Source organism: Acomys russatus, chromosome 26 (genome assembly GCF_903995435.1).
Source record: "Acomys russatus chromosome 26, mAcoRus1.1, whole genome shotgun sequence".
In the NCBI taxonomy this organism is placed as follows: Eukaryota; Metazoa; Chordata; class Mammalia; order Rodentia; family Muridae; genus Acomys; species Acomys russatus.
Genome location: NC_067162.1, coordinates 30879842 through 30896113, shown reverse-complemented (window position 1 = coordinate 30896113; position 16272 = coordinate 30879842). Strand labels below are relative to the sequence as shown.

At 43.5% G+C, this 16272-nt stretch overlaps 1 protein-coding gene across 1 annotated transcript in view; it reads right to left on the bottom strand.

Annotated features, from left to right (window-relative positions):
* Positions 1 to 16272, bottom strand: part of Prmt7 (protein arginine methyltransferase 7) — a 42988-nt gene that overhangs the window by 26272 nt on the left and 444 nt on the right. Inside the window, exons 2-4 of the mRNA XM_051169083.1 lie at positions 13416 to 13452; positions 9657 to 9806; positions 1949 to 2057 (exon numbers count right to left, since the gene is read on the bottom strand). Coding sequence (XP_051025040.1) covers positions 1949 to 2057; positions 9657 to 9806; positions 13416 to 13452 — 296 coding nt within the window. The remainder of the gene's footprint in view (positions 1 to 1948; positions 2058 to 9656; positions 9807 to 13415; positions 13453 to 16272) is intronic.

Sequence of the window (16272 nt, the reverse complement as noted above, 5' to 3'; positions counted from 1 at the left end):
TCTATGAGTTTGAGGCCAGCCTGGGTATATCAAGTTCCAAGATAGCCAGAGCTACATAGAGAGACCCTGATTCAAAAGGGGAAAAAAAAAAGAGGGTCTGGAGAGATGGCTCAGCTGGTAAGAGCACTGTCTGCTCTTCCAGAGGTCCTGAGTTCAATTCCTAGCAACCACATGGTGGCTCACAACCATCTATAAAGTGATCTGATGCCCTTTTCTGGTATACAAGTGTACATGAAGGTAGAAAATAAATAAATAAATCTTGCCAGGTGTGGTTGCACACATCTTTAATCCCAGCACTTGGGAGGCAGAGGCAGAAGGATCGCTGTGAGTTCGAGGCCAGCCTGGTTTAGGAGTCCAGGACAGCCAAGGCTACACAGAGAGACCCTGTCTCGGGAACAAACAACAAACAAACAAACAAACAAAAAAAAAAAAAAAAAAAAAAAAGGAAGGAAGGAAGAAAACTGGGGCATAGGGGCTGGAGAGATGAGTCAATAGTTCTGGACTCAGGTTCAACTCCAAGCATCCACATAGTGACTGACAACTGTCTTTAAGGGATATCGTACCCTCTTCTGATCTCTTCAGGCAGTGTCCTCATATGATGCATAGAAATACATATGGGCACACAGTTGATCTACAAAGCAAGTCCAGGACAGCCAGGGCTACACAGAGAAACCCTGTCTCAAAAAAACAACAACAAAAAAGGTCAGGTATGGTGGCGTATGCCTGTAATCCCAGCACTTGGAAGGCAGAGGCAGGAGGATCTCTGTGAGTTCGAGGCCAGCCTGCTCTGGTCCAGGACAGACAATGCTTGTTACACAGAGAAACCTTGTTTCAAAAAACCAAAAAAAAAAAAAAAGGATCCTCATCATATGACATGGTGGGCCCAGTGTGGTAGCATATGTAATCCCAGTACTCAAGACCTTCAAAAGAATTCTTTTAGTCAGGAGTTTAAGGCCAGTCTAAACTGAATACACACACACACACACACACACACACACACACACACACACACACACACACACACACAGGTTTTTTAAAATTAGGTTTACATTTATTCACTTTACGTGTGAGTCTCTTGCCTGCATGTAGACAGGTGTGTATCTGTGTACCATGTATATGCTTTGTGACCCCTGAAGGCATGCGATGCCCTGGAACCAGAGTTACAGATGATTAGACCTACCGTGTGGTACTGGGAACTGAACCTAAGTCCTCTAAAAGAGCAGCAGTGCTCTTAAACTTCGAACCATCTCTCCAGCCCTGTATTTGGGCTGTTGTTAGAAAAAGTCTCACTTGGAACCCAGGATCTTCCTCCTGCCTTAGTTTCCCAAATGCTTAGGATTACCCATACCTAGCTTAAATTACTTTTACTTTAGGGTCTTGGGGATCAAGCCCAGGACCTTATACACCCAAGCCATGATGTCGGTGGCTACATCCCCATCACCAAAGTAACTTTTTTAAATGAGAGGAAAAAACAACAACCAACAAACCAAACAAACAAAAAAGCACCCCCGCAAAAGTTGTAGTGATACCCATGCCTGTAATTCCAATACTTAGAGGAGAATCAAGGTCTCAGCTACAGTGAGTTCAAGGCCAGCCCAGACTGCTTTAGATCCTGATGATAATGGCAAACGACTTAAATGGTGACTTTAAATAGATGCTTCAATCCTAGAATACTGCATCTTAAGACATGGTGGTGGCCATAGTAAAATACAGCTTGGCCTTCCCTTCCCCAAATGCTACACTGTGCTCTCTGGGTTTCAAAGAGCGTGTGGGACTACTGAGTTTCCGGCTTCTGACTGTATACTTTCCTTACTACCTCAGGTGTCACAAAAGTTCAGCTACTCAAGAATCCCAGCATGCTTAAAGCAAAGAGTTTCTTGCCTGTGTGTGACAGACTGCCATGACGCTCTATTAGCTCTGCTTCCTACGCAGGCGGTATAGTGCTCACCTGGTCCAACTGTCATCTCAGTGGAATGCTTGTTAATAACTTTAATCTTATCACTGAAGCCATTTTTCTCCACAATCTTCACAGCAGCATCAGCCATAGGCTTAAAAACCTATAAGTCAGAGAAGGGGATGAGCAATGTACTATTAAAAAAAAAATCTTACTTCTCAAACACTCATAGCAGCAAGACAGTACCTGACTCAGGCCCCATGATTTGATGCTAAAAATATTTTGGTCTCCAAAGGTGTGTCATGAAAATGAACATAAAGGGATGAAATTCAGCCAGGTGTGGTGACACATGTTTGTAATCCCAGAATTCGAGAGGGTAAGGCACGGGAGTTATTATGAGTTATAGACAAGCTTGAGCTTCAGAGTGAACCCCTGTCTCAATAGCCTCCACCTGCACATACAAAAATAAATAAATTATACGTTCACTTTCAAGGTACTGTTTAGAAGTTTCCATTTCATGCTAAGTGGAAATGAAGGCATCTTGCACTACCTAGTAAGGGCAGTAGGTGTCGCTGCCATGCTACAGATGCTAAGAACAGTGCTGTTTCACAAACTTGGCAATGTGTGCTTTATTTTCCAGAGATAAGGGAGACTGTGTTAAAATATGGCCAGAGCAGCTTCACGTTCAGAACTGACTCAGACTAAAAGCACACACTGTATTTCCTTTTGATACTTGGGAACCTCCATAATGTAGACCATTTTACTTTCCCAGCTGTAACTCTTTCTTAATCCACACGGTCCTCCTCAGCATTCATAGGCAAATAAAATCTAGCTGGAGGCTGGAATGGTAACACATGCCTGTAACCACAGCCATCTGGGAAGTGTGGATAGGATCAGGAGTTCAAGGCCAGCCTGGGCCACACAGCAGAAGCCTAGTGTCTAAAGCAAACACACAAACACAACCCACAGGGAAGCACAAAGTTTTCCTCCAGAAGTCGTGAGCTCCTCCAGAGCCCTTCACTAGCCCCTCTGTCTCTGACTTTTCCACCTGCCTAGTCTGGATATCCCAGCTCTAACCCATAAAAATACAGAAAATTATTAAATACAAAGTGGAAACAAAAATAAACGATGGGAGATTTTTCCCTTTTTTTTCTAAATCATTTCTGTATTTTCTACCATGAAAATGATTTTGGTTTTTATATCACAGAGAAAAGCCATATTCTTTTGTGAAGAATGTATGTATCAGCTGGGGGAAACAATCATTTCTAAAACCTAGTTTTTCTTTTTCTTTTTTTTTGGTTTTTCCAGACAAGGTTTCTCTGGTTTAGCCCTGGCTATCCTAGACTCACTTTGTAGACCAGGCTGGCCTCAAACTCATAGTAATCCGCCTGCCCCTGCCTCCCAAGTGCTGGGATTAAAGGCATGCACCACCACGCCTGGCTAAAACAGTTCCCCCCCCCACACACACACACACACACAGGGTCTCTGGCCTCAAACCCTGGCTCCTGATCAATCACTTTGTCTGAGCCTCTGAAATTACCACAAACTCAGTGTCATTCTCTCTTTTTGCTGCCTTTGACTTATCACTCAGCCCCTTCCATAAACCTTCCAGCTTTGATATTCACAGCCTCTCTCCTCAGCCCAGCAGGAAGCTTAAGCTCTCATGAGGCTGGAAAGACAGCTCATCTAGTGTGTCATGTTACTTTTTTTTTTTTTTTTCTTTTTTTCAAAACAAGGTTTCTCTGTGTAGCCTTGGCTGTACTGGACTCACTTTGTAGACCTGGATGGCTTCGAACTCACAGAGAGATCTGTCTACCTCTGCCTCCCTGAGTGCTGGGATTACAAGCATGCATCACCATACCTAGCTGATGTTACTTTTAATTGTCACTTAGCACAATACAGTATCAGTTGAGAAGGGCATGTCTGGATTCAATTGGCCTGTGAGGGATTTTCTTAATTGGATGAATAGACTGACCTTGAATTCTGAGCAGCACCATAGGTAAGTCCAAGACTGACAAAGAGAAAGCCAGCCAGGCATGGCAGCACACGTTTAGCACCACCTTTGGGAGACAGAGGCAGGCGGATTGCTGTGAGTTTAAGGCCAGCCTGGTCTACAAAGTGAGTCCAGAACAGCCAAAGCTAGACAGAGGAGTCCTGTCTAGGGGAGAAAGGGAGAAAGAGAGAGAGAGAGAGAGAGAGAGAGAGAGAGAGAGGGAGGGAGGGAAGAGAGAGAGAGAGAGAGAGGTGGGGGAGAGAGGGAGAGAGGGACAGAGGGAGAGAGGTGGGGGGGAGAGGGAGAGAGGGAGAGAGGTGGGGGGAGAGGGAGAGAGGGAGAGAGGGTGGGGGGGAGAGGGAGAGAGGGGGAGAGGGAGAGAGGGAGAGTGGGAGAGAGAGACAGTTGAGCACAAACCTGCATGTATTATTCATTACTTTTGCTTCTTGACTGGAAATATAAATCAACTAGCTGCTTCAAGTTCCTGATACCCTGACTTCTCCCCAGTGATAGACCATAACCTGAAATTGTGAACAAATAAACCTTTTATCTCTTAAACTGATTTTGTCAAAGAATTTTATCACAGCAGCCACAAATGAAACTAAGGTACCAGCAGAAGTATGAAGGCCAGAGTTCAGGAAATGCCAGCAGTTCCTCTGTGACCCCAGACCAGCTGCCTGAGGCAGGGGACAAAATGCTTAGCTAGACAAACTGGACTGGCTAGCTCTGAGTTCAAGTGGCTCTGCGTCAATATATAAGGTGGAGACTGAGGAAGACACCAGTGTCAGCCACTGGCCTCCACAGGAGTGTACCCACCTACACACAAATAGGCATACCCAAATATACAATGTTCTCACCCCAAACATAAACAATGAAGACTTCCCAACATCCACTCTTCCCCCCCCCCCCAGAACAGGGGCAGTGGTGCAGTATGGAAACTGACCTGCTTTAAAGTGATGAAACCATCTGGTTTGAGAGGGACTAAATCCTCTTTGTCAATTATTTTGGGCAATTATAAATACAAGAAGAGGTTTATCAGAACCTTTTTCTAGGAAAAAACTGCTTGCTTTTAAAAGAGAAAGTAAGTTAGGACCATGCTCTTTAGCATCTCTCCTACAGCCAGCAGAGGGATAAGCTTTCAAAGGAAGATGCTATGTCAACACAGAATAATAAGATTCATATAGGCAGGAAAGATAGGTCAGGAGTTAAAGAGTATTTGCTGCTTTACAGAAAACCGGAATTCAGTTCCCAGTACCCACACTGATCATCTTAGAAGTACGTGTAACTCAATTTGATGGCCTCTTCTGGTCTAAGGGCACTAACATGGGTTCACGTGTGAACACATACAAATAAAAACAAACTCTTAAAAAAAATTAGGGGCTCAGTGCTTAAAAGGACATACTGCTCTTCCAGGGGACCCATACTGGGTGGCTTACATACTAGATTAAATGATCTGATGCCCTCTTCTGGCCTCCATGGGCACCTGTACTCATCTGTGTATACACAGACAATCAAAAATAAAATCTTGATAAAAAATTTTTTTACAGGTCATTAATGAACCAGGAGTGGTAGCACACATCTTTAACCCTAACACTTAGGAGGCAGAGGCAGGCAGATCTGTAAGTTCAAGGCCAGCTTGGCTTACAGAGTAAGTTCCAGGATGGTTAGGGCTACACAGAGAAACCTGTCTCCAAAAACAAAAACAAACCAAAACAGGTCATTAATGACCTCCTACTGCTAATTCAATAACTGTTAGTCAAGCCAGGCGGTGGTGGTACACGCCTTTAATCCCAGCACTCTGGAGGCAGAGGCAGGCAGATTGCTGTGAGTTCGAGCCAGAGGCAGGCAGATTGCTGTGAGTTCGAGGCCAGTCTGGTCTAGAGTGAGTCCAGGACAGTCAAGGATACACAAAGAAACCCTATCTTAAACAAAACAAAACAAAAAAACTATTAGTCTTTACCCACCCAAACCTTCACAACTACCTATACTGTCCAACATGTTATCAACACAATGGCTGATTAAAATGGGAGGAAATAAAAAATTCATTCCTCAAGTGCTTGGTAACTGTCATGGTTTGACTAAGAATGGCACCAGTAGGCGCATATATTTGAATGCTCAGTCACCAGGGAGTGGCACCAGCAAGTGGCCTTGCTGGAGGAAGTGTGTCACTGCGGGGTGGGCTTTGAAGTCTTTCTCTCTGCTTGCTGAGATGAGATGTAGCTTTCAAGCACCACACTTGCTGCCATTCTCTTTGCCATGATGACACTGTAAGCAAGCCCCAGTTAAACGCTCTCTTTTGTAAGATTGCCTTGGTCATGGTGTCTCTTCACAGCAACAGTGACTAAGACAGTTACCTCAACCACATGTCACTAGGGCCCCTGTATCGAGCAACACTGTGGCACTGACTGTGATGTTGTCTCACCTATACCTGTTGAGAACTGCCTCCTTTCCAAGGTTTCCATAAACTGCTCTGTTGGCTTCCACAGCACTCTACCCTCTAGGGTCATTTCCTGTCTGTCTACACCTGACTTCACTGGCCACATTTCCTCAACATTGAAAGTAAGCACGTTTCCAAGTATAGCTCTTCTCCTTTCCCTCCCTGAGCAATCTCACTGCTAACTTTACCAGTTATATGTTGGCAAGTGAGTACCAAGTCTACCTGTATATACCATTTTATGTGTGCCTAGAGAACACAACCAGAGGCCTGCCTTCATGTCTAGTGCTGAAGATCAAGCTGTCCTGCAAAGCTAGGACATGCTTACAAGCTCACTCTGAGCTTGTAATACCCAGTGTAGACACTGGCTGACTAATAAAGACTTTCTACTGGCCTAAATCCACATCCAAGCAGCCTTCTCTGGAAGATAGTCCACAACAGCTTTTAACAAAGCTATTTCTCCAGCCTCTAAACACCTTATTTTTTAAATTAACTCTACTCATTTTAGTTATTATTTCTTTGCTCATGTTTGGGATAGCCTCCATACATAGACCAGGCTGGCTTGAACTCACAGACATCATTCAGCTTCTGCCTCTGCCTCCCAAGTGCTGGGATTGAATGTGTGTGCCATCATGCCCAGCCTACTCATTTTATGTTTGAGTTTTTTGCCTACATATATGTGTACCATGTGAGTGTTTAGTGACTGTGGAGGTAAAAGGGACACTAGATCCCCAGAGCTGAAATTACGGATGGCTATGAACCACCATGTGAATGCTGAAAATTGAACTCTGTAGAAACAAATGCTGTTAACTTCTGAGCCATCTATCTAGCCACAAATAGGTTATTCTTATTCCACATTAAATATATGCTACTTAGGCCAGGTGTGCTGGCAATGCTTTTAAAATATGTGCATATGTGTGTCTCTGTGCGGGTTATGTACATGTGAGTGCCAGGACCTACAGAAGCCAAAGATGTTGGATTCCCCTGAAGCTAGTAGTTATGAACTAGCAGCCATAGGTGCTGGCTCCCTACAAGAACAGTACAAGCTCTTAACCATGAGCTTTGGTTAAAGAAATTGACATAAGCTGGGTGTGATGGCGCATGCCTTTAATTCCAACACTGAAGTAGGGGGCAGAAGCAGGCAGAGCGCTGTATGAGACCAGCATGCTCTACATAGCAAGTTCCAGGACCACAGGACTATGTAGAGAACCTGTCTCAAAAACACTAAGTAACTGTTCTTCTTACCGTGTGTGTGCAATGATGTGCATGCGTAGGTGAGCACGCATGTGCCACAGAGTGCATACATGGAAGTCAGAGGACAAGCCTTGGGATTCTAGTCTCCTTCTCCACTGTGAGATCCAGGGGCCAAACCTGAGCTATCAGATTTTCAGGACAAGTCATATCTCTATCCACTAATCCATCTATCACACCATCCCAAACACTTTGAGATTAGGGCCACGCTGTAGGGATGACAGGATAGGCAGCCAGAAGGAGCCTAAGTAGACCACATTCTACTGTTGACCTCAGGACTTTACTATTTGCTATTCATTTACCACATTTCCTGTTAAAGTGTATACTATTTACATTATCATATAAATAACATGTTTAATATTTTATTAAAGAAAGAAATGGTGGGGCTGGAGAGATGGCTCAGCAGTTCACTGGCTGCTCTTCCAGAGGTCCTGAGTTCAATTCCCAACAACCACATGGTGGCTCACAGCCATCTATAGTGAGATGTGGTGTGCAAGCATACATGCAGGCAGGATACTGTATACATAATAAATAAATAAATTTTTAAAAAAAGAAAGAAAGGAAGAAGTGGTAAGGATGGCAAGATGGCTCAGTAGCTAAGGGAGCCTGCTGCAATGACCTGAATTTAATCCCTCAGACCCGTACAGTGAAAAGAGAAAACCACTTCCAAAAGTAGTCCTCCAACTACCACAAACACCCCCAATACAAAATAAACAAATACAAATATGATTTAAAAAAATATATATGGGTATGGTGGTAGACATTTAAGTCCTAGCTCTTGGAGGACAGAAAAAGTGTATGTCTATGAATTAAGAGACCAACCTGGTCTACATAGTGAGTTCAAGGCAGGCAGATCTCAGAGTTTGAGGCCAGTCTGGTCTACAGAGTGAGGGATCCTGTCTAAAAAAAAAAACAAGAAAAAAAGGATAGGCATAATGACACATGCCATTTATTGCAGTACTTGGGAGGCAGAGGTAATAGTGTCTCTGTTAGTTTGAGGCCAGCCTCATCTACATATCGACCCCAGGACCACACAGAGTGATCATGTCTCAAAAAACAAGAAAGCCAGCACTCAGGAGGCAGAGGCAGGCGGATCGCTGTGAGTTCGAGGCCAGCCTGGTCTACAAAGTGAGTCCAGGATGGCCAAGGCTACACAGAGAAACCGTGTCTCGAAAAACCAAAAAAAAAAAAAAAACAAGAAAGAAAGAAAACAAAGAAAAAAAAAAAGAGAGAGTCAAAATATAAAAAGCAGATAGTTCTATAGGGACAATAGGAACACTTAGCCTTGTTGCACATTTTAAAAATCCAATGTCAAAAAAAAAAAAAAAAAAATCCAATGTCAGGTCACATTCCAGGAAAATTCAATAGAAAATTAATTTTTAAAAAAACCAACCTGATATTATTTTAAGACAGTGTCTGTGGTAGCTCACATTTGGCGAGACCTGTCAGAGGCCCAGGACGACCCGGAACCTCGATTTCCCCAATTCTACTTCTGGAGTATGAACATCCCAGTTTATGCAGTGCTAGTGATCAAATCCATGCTAAATTAATCTCTAGAGACTCAACTACATCCCCGACAAAAACTTTAGTGGAAATTCCAGCACAAAACAGAAGCCTTTCTTTTCTTTTTCTTTCTTACTTTTTTTTTTTTTTTTTAATATGTATGACTGTTTTGCCTGCATAATATACGTCAATGTATCACACGTATGCCTAGTGTCTGAGGAGGTCTGAAGAGCATGTCCCCTGGAACTGGAGTTACAGATGGTTTACACACCATGTGTGTGGGGAATCGAACCTGGGTCCTCTGCAAGAGCAGACCTCTTAACCACTGAGGCAAGGTTCTAGCCCACATAACTATTTTTTAAAGTTCCTCAGGGAGTCTAACACAGACAATTCTGAGAACCACTGTTTTAGATGGGAAAAAAAAAAAACAGATCTTGGAGAAAGGAACCCTGTCTGACTTGTCTCCATCATCTCTTGGGTCATGTGCTTGGCATGTGTTTGCCAACAGACCAGGAAAACCCAAGGACCTAAAGGCCATCCCATGTAAGATATAGGACGCATACCCAAACAGTATGGCTTACCTCGACAGCGTAACAGAAGTCAGCCCCTGCAGTAACTGCCATCATTGACAAGAGGCCCGTGCCAGTGCCGATGTCGAGAACCAAGGCCTTCTGTCCTCTACCTTTCACCCTGCTCACAGCTGCCCGGATGCCCTGGTAATACTTTATATTCTAAGAGAAAGGAAAAACAGCTGTCACATCACATGCTCTATGGCTGGCAGCCCCAGCATGGCCAGCTGAGCTAGACATGTGCAGGCTCCACAATCACTGAGTTTTCCTCCTGCCCTGTATTGAGTGACTCACTCTCTGGCGCACTCTGCTCTTTCTGCTTAGGAATGCTGAAGAAACTGCAAACCATTGTCCTTTTAGCTGTTAGGCGTCGACAATAGAGAAATTAAGAGGGTGAATGGCAGGTGGGAGCAGGGAGAAAGAATGTCCTTCCTGGAGGAATGCAGCTCTCATCAGGTTCCTTTCAGAAGCGGTGGCTGACTCTAGGCCTCTTCCTAGTATCCCATAGCCAGCCAGCCCCCCCCCCCCCCCCCCCCCCCCCCCCCCCCCCGTAAGCTCCTCTCCTGCCTGCAGAGACAGCCTCAGAGCAACACCAAAACCCAAGCGCTGACACATCTGGGAGGTGAAAACGCCAGTTCACAGGCCCTCCTTGCCAACTTCTGCTTCTGTCAGTCCTAGACCAGGACTTCCTTCCTGCACAGATGACTAAGTTTGTTATGTTTGCCCTGAAAACTCTCCTAAACCAGGATCCTCTGGAGTGCTGTAGCCACTGAGCCATCTCTACAGACCCAATGAAGACCCTTATTTGTTTGTGAGGGTTGGATGCACATATGTACATCAAAAGATACCTGCAGGAGTCAGTTCTCTCCTTCTACCCTGTGGGTTCTAGGGACTGAACTGAGCTGTCAGGTTTCCGGAAAAGCAGCCCTACCTGATGAGCCATCCTGCCAACCCAGTTATAAAAATGGTTTTTGTTTTTTGGGTTGAGTTCTTGTTATTGCTGTTGTTTGTTTGTTTCTAAGTTTAAAATATCACATGCTGATTTCTTTTCTTTTTCCAGTACCAGGTGTCACTCAGGACCTCACCTATGCTAGGTAAGTATACTACTGAGCTATATACCAGTTTCCTTTTTTTTTTTTGGTTTGGTTTTTTGTTGTTTTGTTTTTGTTTTTAGGTTTTTCACAAGACAGGGTTTCTCTGTGTAGCCTTGGCTGTCCTGGACTCACTTTGTAGACCAGGCTGGCCTCTAATTCACAGAGATCTGCCTGCCTCTGCCTCCCCAGTGCTGAGATTAAAAGTATGCGCCTCTTCTAAAATAGCAAATGTTGAAAAAAAAATGTGAAGAAACTAGAAATCCCATGCATCAGTCCTGGGAACATAAGATTATATATCCAGCCGGGCGTGGTGGCACACATCTTTAATCCCAGCACTCGAGAGGCAGAGGCAGGTGGATCGCTGTGAGTTCGAGGCCAGCCTGGTTTAGGAGTCCAGGACAACCAAGGCTACACAGAGAGACCCTGTCTCGAAAAACCAAAAATAACAAAACAAAACAAAAAAAAATTACACATCCACCCTAAAAAAGTTGCAACAACTTAAAATGTCAAGCATACACTTACTAGGGCTAGAACAATGGATCATCAGTTCAGAGCACTTACTACTTTTGTGAAGACCTGACTTAATGGCTAGTATCCACATGGCAGCTCTCAGTCAGACTGACCCTTGGGCTGTCATGTGGGCTGAGTAAGGATTTGAAGATCAGTAGAATTAGATGACCGATTTCAGGTTCACAGAAAAGGGGAAGCTATCTTTTATCTTCTTGGCTTGACTGACTGGATGGAATGTCATTTGGCCAACTTCCCTCTGAAGTAAGAAAGACCCTTTCTATATGGCTCACATAAAATCAGAAAATCTGATCAACACAATGCTCATCAATAATAAGATGACAATATTGTTATCTGTCTATTAAAAACCAGGACTGCCTTTTCCTAGTTAGCTTAGCAAACACACTCGGATATTTGATAAAATTAGCAGATCCTTGAGAAGCTAAGGACCAACATGAGTATGAGTCCAGCTAGGCTATGTAGTGAGTTCATGGCCAACTTGGAATACTTGTTAAGATTATTACCTTTAGCCAGGCATGGTGGCACAAACATTTAATCCCAGCACTCAGAGGCAGACACAGGCAGTTGGAGGCCAGCCTGGTCTACAAAGCAAGTCCAGGACAGCCATAGTGACACAGAGAAAGCGTAGCTCAGAAAAAGAAAAAAAGATTATTGCCTTTAAAAGTAGGAGTGGCAAGGGCTGGATTGATGGCTCAGAAGTTAAGGGCACTGCCTCCTCTTCCAAAGGTCCTGAGTTCAATTCCCAGCAACCACATGGTGGCTCACAACTATCTATAGTGAGATATGGTGCCCTCTTCTGGTGTGCAGGCAAAACACTGTATACTTAATAAATAAATAAATAAAATTTTTTTTTGGTTTTTCGAGATAGGGTTTCTCCAGGTAACCAGGCTCCCGAGTGCTGGGATTAAAGGCGGGCACCACAACCACTCAGCTATAAATAAATTTTTTAAAAAAGGGGTGGGGGTGGTGGCAAGTTCATTAACATTTTCATGCCTATGTATCTATATACCTTGCTCACATCTGCCAGCACCCCACAGCCAAAAACTCATTGTAAAACATGAAATGTAATTCTACAATGATTGCTTAATGTACTTTATAGTATGTCCTTAGGAACCTCCACAAATATGATTTTATGGACTCAGAATTTTTACCCTCTTCAGCAGATTCATTTTAAAACAGAGCAAGGAAAGTTGACAGAGGCTGCATTCTTTTCCCCAGGACACAGATCAATGGTAGTCATCATCACCAAAATAATATACAAAAAAAGTATTCTTCCCAAATGGCATACTACTCTTTAGTCTTAAAGATGGAAGAACTCTAGTCACTTTGACAATATTGATGGTCCTGTTAAGTGAACTAGTAATAAGCATGTCACAGAGAGACAAACATTGGATGTTGTGACTGGCACGCAGAGTCTGAACAAACTGAGCTCAGAAGCAATAGAATGATGGCTACTGAAAGCCGAGAAAGCTGAGAGGCCCTGGTCAGCGTGCAGAAGGCTTCTGTCACCATGGTGACTACAGTCAGATAATAATACATTACATACTCTACTGAGAGTAGATGTTAAATGTTCTCAGCTTATCACCAAAGGAAAAATGTAAGTCTGTAGATGATAGAAATCGTAAGCAGTTCAATTAGATCATTTCCTAGTGTGTATATATGTACATGTATATATAGATATGCACACACACAAAGTTAAAACATTACATCGTAACAATAAATATACAAGACCTTTAGCTGTTAATTGTACTATATATGTGGTAGCTGTGCATGTGCCCGCTTTCATGTGTGACAGGCAGTGGGTGTCTACTTCCATCAACTTCCACGGTAGACTGGCTGGCCAGCAAGCCCTCACTGCTTGTCTCTGCCACCCCTGCTGGTGTCATCCTGATTCCTGGGGAGTTTCTGACCTTAAAATCCAAGATTCCAAATACCACATCAAGATTATGGTTTCCATCAGTCATGGTGGTGCACACCTTTAATCCAAGCACACAGGAGGCAGGGAAAGGTGGCATCTCCAAGATGGAGGTCAGCAAGGTCTACACAGCAAGTTCCTGCCCAACTAGGGACTATCCAGTGAGACCTTGTCTTATTTTTTTTTCTTTTTTTGTGAGACCCTGTCTTACAGTACTATTTACTTTGCACTTACTCTGTCTTTGTCGTGCAGCATATCAGCATAGGATGACCTTAAAAGACAAAATTTTAAAAAAAAGGTGAGTCAGAAATCTTTGCTAAAGTAGACATGCATAAACACATCAAAGAGTTCCCACCTATAAATGTAGCCCTCAACTGGATCCAACAAGTATATCATCCACTTTGAAATACTTTCTAATTTTTTTAATTTTTAATTTTATGTGCATTGGTATTTTGCCGGCATGTATGTCTCTGTAAGGGGGTCCGATCGTGATGCTTCACACCGTTCTGAGCTGCCATGTGGGTGCTGGGAACTGAACCTCAGGTGACACTAACTGTGGTAAGTTAACATTAAAACCAACCATAACAAACACGAAGCCAGGCTCATTTGCTTCATCTACAGTTAATTCTCACCAATTTCCAGTTCAGTCTTCTAGTACTTCTTTTTGTAAAAACTAAAATAAGCAAGACAGTTCACCTTCTTTCTGGCACAAACTTGCTTTTTTTCATGTAATATATTGTGAAGATCACTCTACCAATGGAGAATGAATGAAAATAAAGAGCTTCGTTTCCATTTTCCCAGTTGCATTGCATTCCTCTATACAGATACACCACAGGTTTGCCTAATAATGTTGATGGGCATGTTATTTTCAATGTTTCGCTATTTCTGACTGAGAATAAAACCAACCAAGCTAAAAATAAAGAAGACTCATTTGGTGCTAATTAAGACTGCAACCTAAGATAAAGTCATGCACTGTTGACTTACCCACTTTGTATGTTGTGTGAACACTCATGTGTGTATGGGTGCACAAGCACATTTGTTCAGACATGTTAAAACTGGAGGAAAACCTCCAGTCACCCTCTTGAATACTGTGCACCTCCTTACACTGGCCTGGAGCTCACCAATTAGACTAGACTGGCTGACCAGCAAGCCCCAGGGATCCTGCTGTCTCTACTTCCCCAGTGCTGAGATTACAACCAGGTGTCATCGCACATATTTTTTGTTTTGTTTTCTGTTTTTCCTTTAGTTTTTGAGACAAAGTTTCTCTGTGTAGTCCGGGCTGTCCTGAACTCACTCTGTAGACCAGGCTGGCCCAGAACTTGGAGATGCACCTGCCTCTGCCTCCTGAGCGCTAGGATTAAGGGTATGCACCACCACCACCCAGCTGAGGCTGGCCTTGATCCTCCTGTCTCCACCTCTTTCAGAAAATCCTACCATCCAGTGACACAACTGGCTTATTTTGTTTTTAATGTGAATTCTAGGAGCTAGAAAATGATTCAGCAGTTAAGAGCTCTTGCTGCTCTTGCAAAAGACCTGGATTTGATTCCCAGCATCCACACTGTGGCTCACAACTGTCTAAGTTTAGTACCAAGAGACCCAACATCCTCTTCTGTCTCAAAGAAGCAGATAGATAGATAGATAGATAGATAGATAGATAGATAGATAGGCAGGCCGGACAGTAGTGGCGCACGTCTTTAATCCCAGCACTCCGGAGGCAGAGGCAGGTGGATCGCTGTAAGTTTGAGGACAGCCTGGTCTACAAAATGAGTCCAGGAGAGCCAAGGCTATACAGAGAAACCCTGTCTCGAGAAACAAAACAAAACAAACAACAAAAAAAAGATAGATAGATAGATGATTGATAGATAGATAGACTGAATCTAAAATATATTTTATTTTTAAGTATATCTATGAGTGCAAGTGCCCACAGAGTCCAGAAAGGATCTTCTGGAACTAGTTACAGGAGGTTGAGCTGCCCACCCTCTTAATTGCTGAGCCATCTCTCAGGTCCCTACCCACTTCTTAAGACATGTCCACTCACCAGCTCCCTGGCTTTATCAGCCACTCACTTCTCACCACTGTGCAGACATTACTTACCCTCATCACCTCCTGCTCACTATTGCTAATGGTCACCAGCGTTCAGGACTTCTTAGCAGCCCCACCTTAACAGTTACTCCATCTTTCCAAAACTTCCCCTCCCTTTCCATCCTAACTTTCCTCTGGGTCCACTTCTGCCTCCTCAGCTAATTCTGTTTTTACATTCCATAACCCCTTTCATTGAGTTGCTCTCAATTTCACCTTTACCACCATCTGCAAATTCTGTATCTCAAGACCCATGTTTCTTTCTAGCTACTAGCATCTCATGAACGTCCTAACCCTAACCTCATGTCCCATTGTTCCTGTAATCCCTTCTATGGGGGGATGACATCTCCATCTGTTGCAGGATAGTTGATCACACTGTGAACCCCAAGACTGTATTATTTACTGGAAAAAGCCGTTTCTAATTGTGCGCATCAGCCCTAGCACATACCTATAATCCAAGAATATTTTCTGCTTGAATAAACAGGATTAAATTAAGTCAACCAGGGCTGGGGAGATGGCTCAGTGGTTAGGAGCACTGTCTGCTATTCCAGAGGTCATGAGTTCAATTCCCAACAACCACATGGTGGCTCATAACCATCTATAAGGAGATCTGGTGCCCTCTTCTGTTGTGCAGGCAGCAGAATCTATCAAATCAAGTCAACCATAGATCAAATCAACCATAGATCAAGAGACAGAGCAAGCAACCAGTTGACAGGAAGTGAATATAGGATTATTAAGGAAAAAAAAATAGAGAGGAAGAAGTCAGGAGGACAGATAGAGATACACAGGAAGTAGAAGGGAGGGACAATGAGTTTGAGGTTTTTTTTGAGGCAACATGGGGGAAGGGGATTCCTTCTGGGATATCTGCTGAGGAGGAAGGTTAATTGGGTGCTTTCTCTGCCTCTCTGAGGTAGCAGGCTTTCACCCCAGCATCTGGCTCCCAAGTCTTTATTGGTAAAATCGAATGATTGAAATTTTGTTAGAAACAACATCCATCCATCTAGTCACTCTA